The following is an 18,894-nucleotide window of genomic DNA, read 5'->3' on the forward strand; positions in this document are numbered from 1 at the left end:
TAAGAAAATGAACGGTCTATATTGACCATATTAGAAAGAGGTTTGCAGTTTCTTTTGTGATTCGGTCGTCCTTTATTTTTGTAAATTTATTTTCTGTGTTTGCAAACAGAGGAAATGTAATTTCATGCGGAAAGCAATTTTCCATTTATATTTATATTTATTTATTTAGGCCGGGAGAGAATTGGTTGTCCTTAAAAATATATAGGGAATTTTATAAATAACTACCTAATTAATATGAGATTTACGTTCTTGTGACTTTTTCAAAAAGGTTTAAAACAGCTACCTCATTAATAGGTGTTATTATCGGTCCACTGCCTTCGCTACTTGCATCAAATGGGTCTGCTGCTTGGGTGGGCCCACCATGATGTTTATTAAAATCTATCCTGACCACCAGGTGTGTCTCCTCATGTAAGGCCTAGGTCCAAAAAATCACTCCCATTTGTGATCCAGGTGGACCACATGATTGGAAACAGTTTACAGGGCAATGATCACCCTCGAAATTGTTTTCCTTGATATGGTCCACTTCAATCATGGATGATCCTGTCTTTTAGGCCCCAGCCCTAACTATTTGTGTAGCATCTAATGGTTGGAGTGAATTTTGCATAATCACCATGGTGGGCCCTGTAAAATTCAAGTGTGAACATCTCTCCCAACTGATTTCTTTTGGTGTTGCCCATTTAAATCACAAGTCATTCTGATTTATTATGATATATGTTTAAACTAAGATTAGCATATAATAGTCAGAGTAGATGTTACATAATTATCAATGTGTGCAGTCCCGATCCTCCGTGAATGTTCAAAGATTGTTAAGACAAGAAAAGACTCAGATGGACTCACATAAGTTCCTCTCCAATATTTAGTAACATGTGAGTAAACAGTTGGGAGACAGCGTTGACCTTGAGTTTTATGGTGTCTATCATGATAATTATATTAAATCCACTACCATCATTTGATTTCAAGCAAATGTATATCAAATCCGTTATAATAATTTGATTTCAAACAAATCTTTATACCTGTGTTTAAAAAATCATACTCATCCGTGATTCACGTGAGACACACTAAGGGCCAGTTTGGGCGGTGGGATTAGAAGGGATTAGGAGGGATTGGATTTAAAAAACATAATTATTACATTGTCCCCTGTTGCCATGGGATAAAATTAATGTCATGCTTTGTTGATAATATAGTGGTACATTGAATGGATATACTCACTATCATTTGAAATTATTGAGAATAACACACTTGTGTTATATCTAAACCGTTAATTTGTTTTGTAACCTCATTTCATGGCATGGGCCTAAAAATGTGGTAGATCCAAAACTTATGTAGCCCCAAAGAAGTTTTCAACGGTAAGTATTTAATCCCCGTTGCTTTCTATGGTAGGCTCCACTTGAGCTTTAGATTTACCTAATTTTTTGACCCGTGCTCTAAAATAATCTTGATAAATGGGTGGACGGTGTGGAGATAGCCCACACATCATGGTGGGACCTACACAACTTCCCAAACATTGAGTGAAATTGACACGGGACCAATGCAATTCCATTTAATGTAATTCCAAGCTTTCCCATTCTTCCCACACATGGAGTGGAATTGGCACAGGACCAGATGAATCCCATCCCACCTAATCCCTTCTAATCCCACCGCCCAAACTGACCCTAATGGAAACAGTTTTGGAGGAGAGTGTTGCCCTATGCACGGTTTCCAAATTATTAGGTTCACCTGAATCACAGATAGAGCTGATCTTGGGACGTGGACGTCCTGCCCCGCCTGTTTCTGGCCACAAACGGGCAGTTTTGTGGGCGGGCCCACCATGATGTATCTGCTAATCAACGCTGTCCATCCCTACTCTCACATTATTTTAAGGAATGTGAACAAAAATGAGGCAGATCCAATCGCTAAAGTGTACCGCACCAAATAATAACCTTGGGTTGTATTAAATGCACAAAATGTGATGCAGGTTGCATTAAATGCAAGAGTGGTGTGGTCTACTTGAGCGTTGGATCTGCCTCATTTTTATTCTTATGCCTTAGAATGATGAGAGAAGGAATGGACGGCGTGGATTAGCAGATGCCTCACGGTGGGGCCGCCCACAGAGCTGCCCGTTCGTTGCTAGAGACTGGCGGGGGAAGGACGCAATCCGCGTCCCTGATTCGAAGCTCTTGGCCTAACATGCAGCTGGTGGCGGGGAACATCGTAGAGCGGTTCACCGTAGCCACTGACTCATTTTCGGAAGCAGGCTGCACACCGAGTAACTCAGTAAGCTTACGGTAAACTCTGTGGGGCCATATGTATTTTATCCACTCCGTCCATCCATTTTATCAGATAATTTTAGATCTTAAATCCAAAAATGAAGCACATTCAAATCTCAAGCGGACCACACCAGAGGAAACAGTGTGAATTGGACATCTACCATTGAAAAATTCATAGGGACCACAGAAGTTTTAGATCAATCTGATATTTGTGTTTTCCTTCATCTATGTCCGTGAACTGATGACAAATAAACATCATTGTGAAAACATGCCTAAAATATATAAAAGCACTTGGTGGGGCCCACCTGAAATTTGGATGCATCTGAAACTTTTTCTAACCCCTAATCCAAGTGGGACACACATAATTGACGGACTAGATTTGTGAACAACATCTCGATGGGCCCAAAAAATGATTATGAATGTTTTAATGGAGGGTAACTCCTCTCAACTTTTGTATGTGGTGTGACCCAACAAAGTCACGGATTGAATTGATTTTTAAGCGCTAGGCCCACAATGGAATGATGCATCTGACTGATGGGTCAGATTTTGGACATACATCACGGTGGGTCCCACACAGCTCGACCTCATGGGAAGTTCCCATGAGCTCGACCGCATAGAACCTTTTCCCTGTATGACTGATATTTGTGCTTTCCTTCCATCGTATCTTTATGATCTTATGAACACGGTGGATGACAAATAAATATCGCTCTCGGCCCTAGGATGGTTTCAACGGTGGAGGTTATTATACTCACCGTTTCATGTGTTGTTGTCCACTTGAGCTTTGGATATGCTTCGATTTTGGAATGCCATAAAATCAGCCGATAAAACGGATGGACGGCGTAGATAAGACACATGCATCACGGTGGGCCCCATCGAAGTTACTTACTCAGCACGCACCTCAGTTTCGTGCAAGTGCAGCACACCTCAGTTGACCACCTCACTTGCTGGGACGCATCATCCCACGGTGACCTATACACGGTCCAGATGTCTTACACAAGTGTCATTTTGCCACGTGTGTCCACGTAACGGGGCGCGGATTAGATATTCTCAAGTTCAGTAGCCAAATCCCTACTGAAGTGATGTCACCAAGCTCTGTGGACCCCACCATGATGCATGTGTTGTATCCATACCGTCCAACCATTTGAAGATATTGTTTTACGGCATGAGAAAAAGAATGCGATAGATCTAAAGTTCAAGTGAGCCCCACCATAGAAAACAGTGGGCACAGTGACATCCACCGTTCAAAACTTCATAGGGGCCATAGAAATTTCCCACCTTAATAAATCACAAGACACCTCAATCATTAAATGCAATCACATCATACGTCACAACGCGACAAACCCAATCCATTGTACATCTCCTCTTCTAGACGAAATACGACGTCGTACTTTAATGCATGGAGGGTGTCACGTTTTATATGTATCCTACTCTCACGGCTTCGGTTAGCAATGCTAAAGAGCATTTAGTCTCCGGTAGGCGCATCCTTAGGTGAAGGCGTGGAAGCGTAAGGAGGAGATTAGAGGAAGTAGTTGAAGTTAAGTAAACAAACGCAGGAGTTTTTGACCGTTGGCGTGACGTGATAGCCATCCATTCCTTCCATTTTAGGGTTACTTCCCTGTCCTTAACTTCTCCAAATGGCGGTGACTCCTACACCATCAATGACCCAGATCTTCCAAATCATGGGTCCCACCTCCCCAAAATTACAATACCTGAACAATCTTGACAATCCATTCAGTTTGTACCCAACGGTTAGGATTGTTTCGGTGATCATCAAGTCATGGGCCCCACCACACTAAAATTACACAGACTGGACAATCTTGATCCTCTATTGAATTTGTACCCAACGGTTAGGATTGTTTCAGTGATCATCAAGTCATGGGCCCCACCACACTAAAATTACACAGACTGGACAATCTTGATCCTCTATTGAATTTGTACCCCACGGTTAGGATCGTTTCGAGGATCATCAAATCATAGGCCCCACCACATCAAAATCAGTCTAGGTAAACAATCTTGACCGTCCATTAACAATCTTGACTATCGATTGAACTTATACCCGGTTAGGATTGCTTGATGATCATCAAATCGTGGGCCCCACCGTCAAAATAACTCACTGAACAATCTTAACCATTCATTGAATTTTTACCAGACGGTTAGGATGGTACTTTATGGTTATACAAATCATGGGCCACGCCACACCACACCAAATCCACTGACTGAACAATCTTAACGACCCATCCAAATCGTACCCGCTAGTTAAGGTAATTAATTTCTATCGATGTGGGTTTTCGGATATGTACCATCCACGGTGGGCAAAACACAAATCGGACGGTCTGAATTGAAGCACATGAATGGCATGTGTGTGTTGGGTGAATCGCCACCATATAAGAACTGACGGTCCAAAATAATAATAAAAAACAAACCATTGAGGTGGTTGTGAACTGTTGAACTGCCTCATTCCCACATGAGTTTTAGTCATAGGTTAGCTTTAAAAAGCAAAATTCCCTCACATTCCTACTTCTCCTATAAGAACATCAATTTGAAACCACCACTACAAAGGAAATATCACATGGACGGTCCACATTCCAACATGGCCCACCCAAAATCCGTCACGTCGGAGCTTGAAGGAACGCTCCTGATGGACCCGGACCCGTTCTCCTACTTCATGCTCGTTGCATTTGAAGCGTCGGGTCTGATCCGATTCTCATTGCTACTTATCATGTGGCCCATCATACGTTTGCTAGATGTGGTTGGCATGGGTGACGCTGGTTTCAGGCTAATGATCTTTATGGCCGTGGCCGGAGTTCGGACGGTGGAGATTGAGTCTGTGGCACGTGCAGTGCTACCCAAGTTCTATATGGATGATATTGATATTGATGCATGGAGGGAGTTTAGCACGTATGATAAAAGAGTTGTAGTGACCAGGTTTCCTAGGGTGATGGTGGAGAGGTTTGCTAAGGATCATTTAAGGGCAGATGAGGTGATCGGAGGTGAGCTCGAGGTTAGCCGGTTCGGGTTCGCTACTGGGTTCTTGAGGGAGACGAATGGGTCCATGGCCGATCATGTGAAGGCAGTACTGTTCGAAAATGAAGGGTCGGATGTAGGGTTATGCAGGAGTACATCAGCACCGTCATTCCTATCATGTTGTAAGGTGAGCAATCTAGGCCATAGATCATGAAAGCATGTCATGGGCCAATAATACCGTGCCTTTCATTTTATTTATGAAGAGAAGATTAGCTAGGGCTTAAGTACTTCAAAATCCACGTTAAAAATGGAATATATCTACGCCATATGTAGAGATTTGATCTCTTTGAGCTCTAGTGGACATACTCATTGATTAGAGGTGGGCATCGAGTCAAGTCAGACTGAATTAGGGCTGATCCAACTTGATCCGGTTTTAAAATAAGCCTAACATAATCTCGATCTAACTCGGTGCTGAGTCCAGCATGCTTGACCCGATTCGAGTCCAATAACTAATTCGGACAGAGTCCAACTTGGTCACAAATACCAAGTCCAGTCAAATTGGCACTGAGTTGAGTCGGGTGCAGCAGATAAACGGGCCAAAACACAACTCAAAACCTAAATTCACTTGCCTGAATTGCAGCCTCTCCATCAGTTACACGACATCTTAGATCTGTGTTTCAAATCTGAGTTTATTTTTTTAAAAATATTTTTGTAGCAGTCGCGATTCGGTACTGAGTTGGATTTTGGGTCGAGTTGAGTTGTCGGGTGACTCGAACTCAACTCGGTTTGAGTTCAGATTGGACTACGTCAACTCAATTCTGATCGACTCACCCAACTCAATTCGAGTTATCCCGTGCCCAGCTCTACCCATGATTAGCAGAGAATATGGAATATTGGGAGGAATCCACCGTTGATTTCACATGACCCACAGTTAAACATGATTGGATGGTCAAAATCATATGATCAAGGGCATGGAAAATGGATGCCAAGAGTAGAACTAGTCTTACTGTCCATTTTGCCAGCCCTTGTTTGAATGGCTATGATCATCCGACCAGGATGACAAAGGAACCAGGTCATTCGATGCCAATCATAGGCAGGTCCACTTAGGTCTCGTGAGTGAATTTGCATGATACGCTAAGAAGATTTTGTCCTAGGTCATAGTCTATAGAAAATAGCTTTGCTAAGCTCTTTTCACAGCCTTACATTTGTTTTACAAACTGTGGCCCACCTGACAATTGGGTCAATCTGATTCTTGGGCTAAGGAATCAATATAGTTCTACACTTCTGATGGACGGATTGGATTTCAGACCTAACATTCCATGCTTCCACACACGTGCCTCGTACATGAGCTTTATTACACACGAGGGTGTACGTAGCCGTAATCTTAATACCATTTACTACCAAACAAGCCCTCACGTACTTGGCCTTTCTAAAATATCCCTTTCTCAAAATGGGCCATCCATGAATATCCAAAATTCGCACGTGCAAATCTTTCACACGTGCATATTGACACCAACCATCACGTACATTTACCACGCGTGCAGGAGGTCCACCATCAACCATTTTTCGCAGACATGAAAGATGATCGCAATCTCATCCGTCCACTTCCAGTCATATTCCACGACGGCCGTCTAGTCCGTCGCCCCACTCCATCAACGGCTCTCCTCATTCTCCTCTGGCTCCCAATCGGCATCCTACTCGCAATAGTACGTATCACGATGGGCCTGATACAACCCCTCTGGCTAATCCCTTACACCGCTAAATTCTTCGGCGGTGGAGTCACCGTTCGAGGCCGGCCACCCCCGCCGGCATCTGACACCGCGAGCGGCTTCCTCTTCGTATGCACCCACCGCACGCTAATGGACCCAGTCGTCCTCGCCACCGTCCTGGGCCGCAAGGTTCCTGCGGTCACGTATTCCATCTCCCGCCTATCAGAAATACTATCTCCAATCCCAACCGTCCGATTGACAAGAGACCGGGAGGTGGACTCAGAGCGAATAAAGCAGGAGCTATCGAGAGGCGATCTCGTGGTTTGCCCGGAGGGGACCACTTGCCGTGAGCCGTTTCTGTTGAGATTTAGTGCGCTTTTTGCTGAGCTGACTGACCGGATAGTGCCGGTTGCTATGAACTACCGAGTCGGGTTCTTTCATGCGACTACAGCTAGGGGTTGGAAGGCATTGGACCCGATCTTCTTCTTCATGAATCCGCGGCCTATCTATGAAGTGACCTTCTTGAACCAGTTGCCGGTGGAGGCGACCTGCTCAGCAGGTAAGAACCCATATGATGTGGCGAACTACGTGCAGAGGATCTTGGCTGCGACGTTAGGGTTTGAGTGCACCAATTTCACTAGGAAAGATAAGTATAGGGTGCTTGCTGGTAATGATGGGACCGTATCTTCTACGTCGTATTTAGAGGGTATAAAGAAGGTGGTGGGGGCATTTATACACTAGTATTGGTTGGGTGATGTTGTGTATCATATGCACCCGTTGTGGATAGGTGTTTGTGATTTTTTAAGATTTTTGTTTTTTTTTTTTGAATGGTTTTGGAGGATGATTTGTTTTCCTAAAAGAATATTATGATTGTATAATCATTATTATTAGTATGGTTATTGGATTTTTTTTTTTTTGTTAAGTTGTCCACATTTTTTTAGTAAATAATTTAAAAGAATATTTATCAGTAATCAGATGATGGTTTTTGTGTTTCCTGGAAGTGATGTTGTAGGATAGGTTCACTTTAAGGGGATTAGGTTGGCAGTTTGATTTTGGTGGTATGGTCTGATTTATGCAGCTTGTGGTGGGACCACCTTTTGTAAGGCTTGGATGTTATACAGAAATGGAACGTTTGTTGGACATGGTTACCGTGGGACCCACTTTTGAATAGACGAAGCTGGTCAATTTCCAGACGGGTAATATGACTCAGGGTTTCCTTTTTTGGCAAGCACTCAAGTAGATAGAACTTCAAGGCCTTTTTATTTTATTTTATTTTTTATTTTTATTTTTACAAGTAGCAATAGAAGTTTAGCTTTGGATGGCCAATCTAGACAGGTCTTGATCTTATCTGGCCCATTGTTATTTCTAAAAATAATATTTTTCATATTGTTCATCAAACTCCTACAGTAAGGATTCTCATGTATCTCGGTGCCAGTTGGTGTTGGAAAAAGCTTTGTGGGGCCTACCATGATGTATGGGTTTTGTCCATTCTCTTCATCCATTTTGCAAGATCATATCAAGGCATGATCTAGAAAATGAGGCAGATCCAAATCTCAAGTGTACCACACCATAGGAAGTAGTGGGGATTGAGCTGTTACCATTAAAAACTTCTTAAGGGTCACAAAAGTTTTGGATCAAGATGATAATTGGGGTTTCCCTTCTCCTAGGTCTGTACGACCTAATCAATGGCTTGGATGGACAATAAACATTACAGTGGGCCCTAGAAAGTTTTTAATGGTGGGTGTTTAATCACCACTGTTTCTTGTGGCGGGCCCACTTGGGAGTTGGATCTGCCTTATTTTTAGGTTCATGCTTTAGTATGTATTGATGGAATACATACATCATGGTTATGCACCAACCAGCACCAATCCTAATATTAAAGGGATTACTTGGGGGTAGCTAGTACAGAAATCATTTGCTTGCTACAAACAAAAATTTCTAGTTGTTGCTATTTAATTGGGTCATATTATCTCACACAGCATGTAATGCAACAATGCTAATAGCATAAGTGATAACATGTACCAATCATGGTGCTGGAAAACAAGAGTGTCCTGTTTGTGACAAGCAGAGAAATTTATTTGCATATTGGTTGATTGACACCTTTCTACATATGAACCAGAAGCGGATGGCCTGTCATTTACAATATTAAAGATAATATTTTTTAGTAACAAGAAAATCTTCTAATAATTAAGAAAAAATTTAACTTATTCTAATTTTATAATTATATATACAAATAATAGTTAAACCATAGATAAGTACTCTGCTACCATGTACCATCTATGTATGCATAAAGTGTCCTTTGCAAGGGTCCCACTCCATGGCTCGGTGGTGGACAGTCTCTGTTCAACAATGAGATCATGGAATCCAGTGCCTATATAGTAGTGTGGGTGTGGGTGTAAGTGGTGGGAACTGGGTTGTAAATGAGCCGGGCTTGGGCCTGAAAATTTGAATTTTGAATAGGGCCGGTATGACGGCCCGGCCCGAAACAGTTCACCTCATTTATTTGGAATTAAAATAAAGATAAAAAATGAAAGCAGAGTAGGCTTGATTGCTAACCAATATAATCTTCTCCATTGATCAAGGGTGACATTTTTTATTTTATTTTTTTTTAATTGCCATCCACACCTTTTGATATGAGGGTTGAAAATTGTTGCTCCTTCTCGTAGCCGTTGGATATAGGATTGCCAAAACTATTCTTTCTAACTAATGCTATGTGGAGCTGATTCACCATTTTAAAGTGACACGAATGGTGCTATATTTTTAATATGAGATGTATCTTTCCAACAATACATGTCTTATAGTATTCGCTGTTACGGTTTTGTGAAATCCACTCTATTCATCATTTTAGTCACCTTATTTTGGGACATGATCCAAAAAATTAGGCCAATCCAACAGTCAAGTGGGCCACACCACAGGACCAGTGGGAGAGGAGACGTCCACCATTGAAACCTTCCTGAGGCCCATGGTAACGTCCATATGGGATCCAGCTCATCCATAAGATGAAGGAAAACCCCAGATACAAGAATCATTCAGAACTTTCTTGAGCCCAAGCAAGTTTCAAGGACATGCGATCTTATCCTTGCTTTTCTATATGATGTGGCCCAATTGAGTTTTGGACAGGCTTGATTTTTAGGTTCACATCCTAACACAAGCTGACGGAAATAATGAACGAAGTGGATTTCACATAGATATCATGATGCATCCCACATTACACGTGCTTTTGTTGCATGTCCCTTTAAAGATTTCATCTCACGTGCAGCAGGACACGTGTGGTGCAGCATTACTCAACTATTCCACCACACGCAATAAGTAGGGATACGTGAGATTGCTCCGCTCAGCGAATCTACAGGTGGGGCCCACCTTTTTTTAATCAAAACCGTTCATCAGATGGTTTAACCACGAATGGACCTGCTCCAGAAATCACCTCCATCAGATGATGCCAAAACACTCAGATTGATGACCTTCATACACGCAATTGGCTAATGGTCCAAATCCACTCACACGCACTAAAAGAAGAAGATTCGCATTCGTGGGATCTCATGAGTACGGCTGTACGGAAACTGGGCCATTTCACATTCGGCTTTCTGGGCCTACAGGTAGGCCCAAACATATCCAGGCCCATCTAGCCCTGAGATATGAAAGCTGATTTAGGGCACACTTTCCAACGTGTCACACGCGTGAGAGATCTAGGACGTTCATTAAATGGGGTCCACCATGAACATGTCCTAGCCCGAAGATCAGGTTGGTCCGTTCGTTGTCCTGATGGATATGGATTTATTTTAGTCACAAACATTACTGACCACTGATCTGGCAGCCTTGGACCATCCATTTGTGTAAGGTGGGCCATGATCAATGGCCTACCTTATGGAACTTCTCTATAATCCGTCTAGTCTTTAGATGGGGAGGCTCCTTATTCTAGCCTTGCATTTGGGGTGTGGACAGTCTGTAGGGTGGTCGCGATGGTCCACCGCGCTGGACTGGGTCACTTTGGGCCAGCGCCTGATCTTGGCTGGGCCCACCCACTCTAGTCTATTGATCAGGACCACTCATTCACTCCAACCCATTATACAACGGGCAACTTAAAGCTGATCTGATGATCAACCTTACCAAATTGATCTCAATTTTGTTATAGACGTTGGTTCTTCAACCCTCAGAATTGGATGGTTAGGATCTACTTATCAAAGTAACCAAAGGGGTGGCCTACTTAATGAATAGTTCAGATTGATGAACATCTTTGTTATGAATGTCTACCGCCGTTGATTTGTGGCAATCGATCCGATTAATGATTGTAGATCTTTTTAGGACAATCTCAACCATCAATTTTGTTACCGGCGAGATACAACACATCCATCGTACAAGTGGCATACCCTAATAGCGTTGGAGCATAGCTAAAAACACTTCACTGATGAAACAATCTTAGCCATTCAAATGGTGACCATAAAATGGATGGTTGAATAGAAAATGGACAAGCATGAATTCTTGCCACGTGTTCCATCAGTGATGGGACCCACAATTTGAAAAGTTCAAAATCGGCATGAATTCTTGCCACGTGTAAAATGGATGCGTTGCAGTAATCTAGTGAGATATAGAGGGCAGTTAACGGGCGGGCTGAGCTCGGTCCAAGCCCATATTCCACAATAAATCTAAGTCCTGAGCCCAGCCCAGGCCTGTGGTGAGCTTCAAACATGCCCAAGCCCAATCGAGGTGGGCCCACCTGATGGATGGATTAGACCGTACATACATGATCTGGGTACCCATTTACATCCCTACCGAGCATTCATGATATGAGAGATCAGGTCCATTCATTATGTGGGGCCCACAGCGAACGTGATCTCGACCAATAATCAGGACGGTCCAAAGGCTGCAAGTGTAGGATGAGTGTTGGCCTTTTGGTCATTTTTTTGGTCCGTGTGTGCTTCATCAAGAAAATAGAGCAACGGCTCCAATCAAGTGAATGTTGGGACTCGTGCAAACAAGATACAATCATACAAACAAGTTTAACAAAAGACAACCTAAATTTACATGAAAAAATCCTCACGACGAAACCATAGTACAAAAATGATAATACACTGAACAGAAGACAATCTAAATTTATGTGCAAAAATCTTTTCACTAAGAAATTATAGCGCAAAACAATAATACACTATGAAAATGAAGTTACAAGACATGAAAATCTTATCAATCAAAGCACTAAGAAGACAAGTCAAATCTTTTCCTTTTAAAATTCCTCTCAAGCTCTTAAGTATATTTAGAGAACCATAATTCATACACAATCCTGATTACACCAAATATATATACCACCATAATTGAAATAGGAAACAAATCGCCCAATTTCACAATTTTGAGTGCAGCTTTGATAGTACCTTCAATGGCTTCGATGTACATTGAAGATCAGTCGAAGAACCCTCGATGCCATCAAGTAGCAACTACTAAATTGTTCAGTAATCAACAAGATTTTTTTTTTTTTTTTTGAATTTTCTCAATAAGATTAAGCATCAGTTGATAGCATCTACGTTTGCTGGATGGAATTGATTGACATGTCGATGCCATCAACACACCTTGTTACAAACAAATTTAAAACATTAGGCAACGGTGAAAAAGGCTAGAGATAGGATGTCTAAAATCTTTGAGATGTTTTAGATGTCCCCATACAGATTGATAGATAAATGGCCATCACTGTTCAACTGCTTCGTTGACTCATAGAGGCACCATCGATGCATATGAAAAAAGATTTTCATGACTCTAATAATTTTATTAGCTTTGACCAAGTTAAAGTAATTTACTCCATAAAGAAAAATAGTGGCTATAACAAGACTCGAATGTTGGTTTAAAAGACCAACCCTACCCGACAATAGTTCCCCAAGACCACTCATCTCAAATACGACAATCTATTACAGACAACTTGAGAAAAGACACCTTAGATGGGTCCAAAAGAAAAGAAAAAACCTTGATACAGCAATTTCAAATCTTGCTGTAAATCATCGAATCCAAGAAATACTAGGTAATGGATTGGACAACTCAAATCATGATACTGAAGAAGGGAGCAATCAATCTAATATAATAGGAGGGTAGGGTGTAGAGTAGCTGCCATAACCGTATTGTTGCAGAAGAGACTAAAAGGAAGAAGAGGGAAGAAAAAAAGTAGAAAAGAACAAAAAAGGTCTAAAAAAAAGGAAAAACAGTAAAAGAGAAAAAGGAGAAGATGAAATGAATAGCTGTTGTTTTCTCTACTCTAATATCATATTAATTTTATAAAAGATAAATTAAAGAGAAAATTTTCTATTCCCCATTTTTATTAAAGCTCTAATATCTGACTTATGGGCCTTACCCCAAACAATAAAAGTCCATATAAACCCACAAGAATCTAATATATGAAAATGGACAATTACAACTAATGGTCCACATTTGATTGTAGCCAAACATGACCAATTGGCATATCTGATGAAGAATTTTGAAGGCAACTCCATCCTTAATGGGACCCACTACATGACTTGATTCATCATAAGATGAGCCCCACATGAGCATTTCAATAGACCAACAAAACATCTTTCAAAGGCTGAATGTTTCATCTAGATAGGTGATGTTCAAAGGAATCTCCTTCTTTAGATGCTTGAAGCATCTGAAGTTACAATCAAAATCACCATTTAAAGGGAAGAAAAAGGTGGGCCACGTGACACATTCCATGATCATGTCCACCGTCCACAGATGTGGCTCATGCATCTTTTCTCACAGCATCTCCTACGAAGTTTCATCATACCTTATCATACGTCTTTTCAATCTCAAGCAACTTTACTATGAGATGTAGAAAACCAAGGAAAGTATCATATGCCACCTATCAAAGAAGCTACAAAGAAAGCTCAAAAAGAGGCCGTGTCGACTGGAAATAGCACCATGAATAAAAGGAATCCTTTCAATTCCCAACTTTTATCTTGACATAGATGCAACACGGACAAAAAAAAGAGAAAAAAAAAAGAGGTGGGCCCCAGTATTTAGATAACAAGGCCCAAAAGTCAAGTGCCTCCACTCATCAGGTGGGCCACACATGAAATTGAATGGCATACAATTAGTGGATTCTCTCAGAATTTCCATTGTTTCCATATGTTCGCTAAACCCAGACCAGACACATCGACTTTTTTTTATTTTGGGTGGTCCGGTCGAAATGGTCGCATGTCGATCCAACCGGGTTCTCCCATATAATCACAATAATCTGTAATTAAATTAATTAAAACTACTTAAAAAATAAAAATCATGATGGCTGACGGTTCATATATATCCGAACTGCTGAGTTCGATGGTAGGACAGAAAAACGCATGTGACCCAGGTGGTCCAATTCCAAAATGGGCTCCTAATAGAGACCTGGCTGGAATAGGACACCATCCTAATCCAAATGGGCCTACCAGATAATTGTTTGGATTTTAGAACATTGATAAGACATGTGACCATGCAGGGGGCAGTTCCTCTACAAGTACTTATTCTAAGCTTTTTCACTAGTTATTCACCTGTCTAAAATTTTTTCACTTGCTCTTTTTATACTCCATTGCCTGTGTGGGGTCCACCGTGTTGTGTGTATGCCACCCAACCTCTTATTAGCTGTGCCCCACCATGATGGGATGCCCTAGATATCAGCCCTATCCAATAATTAAGTGGGAAGTGAATTGCATGGTGTGCCATCACCACCCATGTCTATAGTGTGTTGACATCACCAAGTTCTGCGAGTCTTACCATAATGCATTGGTTATATCTACACTGTCCATCGATTTTGCAGGGCATGGGCTTGAAAATGATGCAGATACAAAGCTCAAATGAACCACTCCACAAGAAGCAGTGGGGATTGAATGCTTACAATTGAAAACTTCTTAGAGCCACATAAGTTTTGGATCAAGCTGATATTTGTGTTTTCTCTTTATCTAGGTCTGTGTGACCTTATAAGTAGGGTAATGGAGAATAAGCATCATGGTTGGCCTTAGGAAGGGTTCAATGGTGGATGTCATTGTCCCTACTGCTTTTAGTGGTGTGGTCCACTTGAGCTTTAGATCTGCCTCATTTTTAGGCCTATGACCTAAAATGATCTCAAAAAATGGATGGATGGTGTGGATATAACGCATACATAATGGTGGGACCCACAAAACTTGGTGACATCAACACACCGTCGAGTCGGTGGGGTGTGGCACACCATGCAATCCACTTCCCATTAAGTGGGCCACATCACGTAAAACAATTGTCATCACCCAGAAACCTCCAACTTTAGGTGATGGCCCATACGATAGTTGGGTAACTTAGATTTTTGAGGCATTCAAATTTCATGGTGAGTCGACCGTGGTGGGTAGGTTGGTTTCTGTACACATGATGGTAGGCCAAGTTGGCCAACGCACAATCCTCGTAGAGTAGTTTATTTTACAAGGATTTGTAGAGGAAACAGCCTCCCCCTCACAAGCTTTAAAATTCAACTCCATGGAAGGGACACAAACACCCCTTTAAATAAGATTTTAATCTTTTTTAAAAATAAATAAATTTCTAATCCATATCTTAGGAGAGATGCCGTGGAAGTTGGGATTTTGAGTTATATCATGGGGATTTTATATTCAAATAATTTAAATTTATTTATGCTTATAGGATAGACAAAATCAAGGAAACATTGACTTTTTTTTTTTTTAATATTATTAATTACTTTAAATTTGTGGGTGAAATTTGAATTAGAAATGAGAAAGCTTAGGGTACAAGGAAGAGAAACTTCCATGATATTTCTCTTCAAATGGCCCATCCAAATGGGTCCACTGGACCAAGGGTTAAAAAATGAAGAACTTGTGTGGGCTTCCACAGATTATTTGAATCATGTTTATTAATTGAGTCATTGTGCATTTGGATGTGAATATGTCGGAACATTTCTTCGAAGAAAAGATTTCTTTTTTATCACACATACCAAAAAGTTAAAATAAAAAGAAAGTAGAAAAAAGATGTCAACTACAACATACAAATGAACTTTGCTTCCGCATGTCCATGGTTCAATTATGCTCAAATGTAAAAGAGTAATGAGAGTGGTGGCTGGATGGACAATGCACCTTTGATGGTCAGTCCTCATAGATCCTAACACCAATATGTATAGCTAGAGCCACTGCCTTGGTTGATCCGAACCGTTAATTTTTTCTGTTCTTTTGTGGTGGGTATGAAACAAAAATCTCCTGTGTAAAAAGATTCTTACTATGAGAAAGGAATACATAATCAGTCCGCCAGGCAACAGTTGGATCTTTAATATACAGGTTAACCGTTTTTTGAAAATAAATAATAGCATGATGAATAAGCTATTGTGGGGATTGCCCAAGCACACCACAAGTAGCTTGGATCATGAGGGCCTTAGGGCCATTGATCCACCTATATAACCATATGAGAGGTAGATATGTGGGGATGTCATTGTAAACAAAGAGATTATAACCATTATCTTTTCACACCAAGCTTGCAAATGCATACAACCCAGCGTTTTTAAAATCCAACTTAATGGCCCGGTCTAACCTGGTTCCTCGGTGTGGCATAATCCATTGGAAGTTGACCATCCAAAGTACCTTGAACCAGTATGAGTTGAGCTGGGGTTAGAATCCTATTTGAACTGAGCCTACAACTCACCGATTAGATCAATGGGCTGTCGGATTTTTAAAACATTTTATGTAAGACTCTTATTAGGTGGGCCACATATGATCTTCAGTTTAGATTTGACCGTTGGATTATTTAGATTGAGCAATTCAGTGGGCCGCATTATAGTTGTGATAATTGTAAATAGGTTTGGGGCGGGACGCTTGAACTATGATCCCTATACATAGTTATTAAGCCGAATATAGAAACCTAAAGCATGAAGACCCTAAAGGTGAGAAGTATGATGGGTAAGTTTTTAGCCCTCTTGTCTTAGTCTCCTCACCAACACAAGAGAGAAAACTCTAATGCATTCGAAGGTTCTTCTAAAAGTATGGGGTGCGGAATATCAAGATTCCTCTCAGCGACATCAAGGCAGCAGGAATGTCTTCTTAATTAGGTACGCTTTTAATTAAGTTCCGGTATTGAATTTCTATTATTGATGCATAAATGATCCGTCAATTCTGCATAATAGATTCATCATTTTATACAAACTACTTAAAAACTATGGTTTCATGGGCTTGTAGAGTCACATTCACACATACACGCTAAGTGTTGGATGTGTAAGATGGTTCTTAATGTGACTCGTCTATAGATTAAAACTGTTAAAACTCAACCCAACTCATTCTAACTCGGTCCATTTCAATTGGTTTTGATTAATTTCTGCCATGTTTTGGTTTTGATTGAGTATGTTGGTTTATTTCAATGTGGGCCCAAACCATGGGGAGATTTGATTAGTTGGGGTCGAAAATTATCAGTGCGGGCAGAAACCATGTCAGAGATGAGCCTGAGTCTTTTCTAAGTTTTCGGCCATATAAGTATCCTGCTCATCTTTGACTGCATACAACATACACAGTCAAATCTCGTCATGTCATCACACTACCACTTTGGAGTCATGCTCGGTCACAACCAGAGTCAAATCTGAACTTTTGATTGTTATCTAGTGCTAATCATAACAATCTTTTCAATTTCTTGGAAATTCAGGTACCCTCATATCAACGGTCTAGATCTAAATGCCATGGACCCCACTTGTACAAAATCAAGGCCGGAGAACACGGTTCAGTGTGCAAATCTTGCAGTCGAGGTTCACGTAATTCAACTTTTTTTTTTTTTGGACTTTGTCGAGCCAATCCACTAAAGCAGCTCTTAATGAGGTTTTCTGGACTATTCCGTACATGGTCGTACATGAAATGGGCCAACGACTTTGACCTTGTCTAGAAGAGGAATGAAAACCGTTGATTTTCTTTTCAAAACCAGGGGCCTTTCGTAGTGTTTTCAAAACTAGGACTTGAACCAAACCAGCCACGATGGAACCAGAATCCTCTGCAATTGGCCTGGCGTGCCAAACAGAGCCGGTGATCTGATCCCAATCCCATGGATCTCAAGACAATCCACTGACAACACCATCATAACCTTTAAATTCCATCCAATCCACCCTAATCTTTTCAAATTTGCCTGGGGACGTGTTTGGTTTGAGGGATTGGGAGAAGGTTTAATACCGGGATTGGCCAGGCGCGCCAAACGGACTGGATGTAGCAATCCAGGGATATAGCAATCCCATGGATCTCCAGACAATCCACCGACAACACCATAATTACCTAGAAATCCATGCCATCCACCGTTGATTTTCTTTTCAAAACCAGGGGCCTTTTGTAGTGTTTTCAAAACTAGGACTCGAACCAAACCAGCCACGATGGAACCAGAATCATCTGCAACACCTGTTTTAAAACAACCATGATTGTGGATCGCCATGTTGTATGTGTAAAATCCACTCCGTCCATCAAGTTCAATCCTCGATGCCAGTGCCTGGAAAAAAATAATCAGCTACATGTACAACTCATATGGGCCACACCACAAGGAGTAATGGAGATAGGATGCCAACCATAGGTTTGCATGTGGGGCCACACCATAGTACGTATCTTTCATCAGACCCCTTAATAAGGTGTAACTCAGGATGAATTGAAAATAAAAATCATCCTGACCAAACATTAGGCGGGCCACACTTTGTGAACTCAATGGTCTTAGGAATATTTTTACATCCTTCCCATTGGTGTGGTTCACAAGAGTTTTTCATCAGATTGATATTTTCTATGTACGGTTAAAATGATGGTTCTCATCTGATGGACGGATTGGATTTGTATATAAAATGTGGTGGGCCTTACCTAGCTTGGGTGTTTTACGCAGATGCTTAAAACATGTGTTGCAAACGACACGTTTGAAGGCAGAAGGGAGGAATCCTCTGTAGTCTCTCCCTCATTGTGATCGGGACTGTTGATGTGGTAGGCCACCACATGGATGGACTATATGTCAAAATTCACATTGATTGGACACCACATAGCTGTGATTTCGGCCTT

At 41.2% G+C, this 18,894-nt stretch overlaps 1 protein-coding gene across 1 annotated transcript; it reads left to right on the forward strand.

The window, feature by feature from the left end:
- Nucleotides 1-4,667: 4,667 nt before the first annotated feature.
- LOC131252845 (glycerol-3-phosphate acyltransferase 5-like) lies at nt 4,668-7,823 on the forward strand. The gene is made up of 2 exons (XM_058253595.1): nt 4,668-5,397; nt 6,755-7,823. The coding sequence occupies exons 1-2, from the start codon at nt 4,711-4,713 to the stop codon at nt 7,658-7,660; spliced, it is 1,593 nt and encodes a 530-aa protein (XP_058109578.1). The 5' UTR covers nt 4,668-4,710; the 3' UTR covers nt 7,661-7,823.
- The last annotated feature ends 11,071 nt before the right edge of the window (nt 7,824-18,894 follow it).

Source organism: Magnolia sinica, chromosome 8 (genome assembly GCF_029962835.1).
Source record: "Magnolia sinica isolate HGM2019 chromosome 8, MsV1, whole genome shotgun sequence".
NCBI classification, from domain to species: Eukaryota; Viridiplantae; Streptophyta; class Magnoliopsida; order Magnoliales; family Magnoliaceae; genus Magnolia; species Magnolia sinica.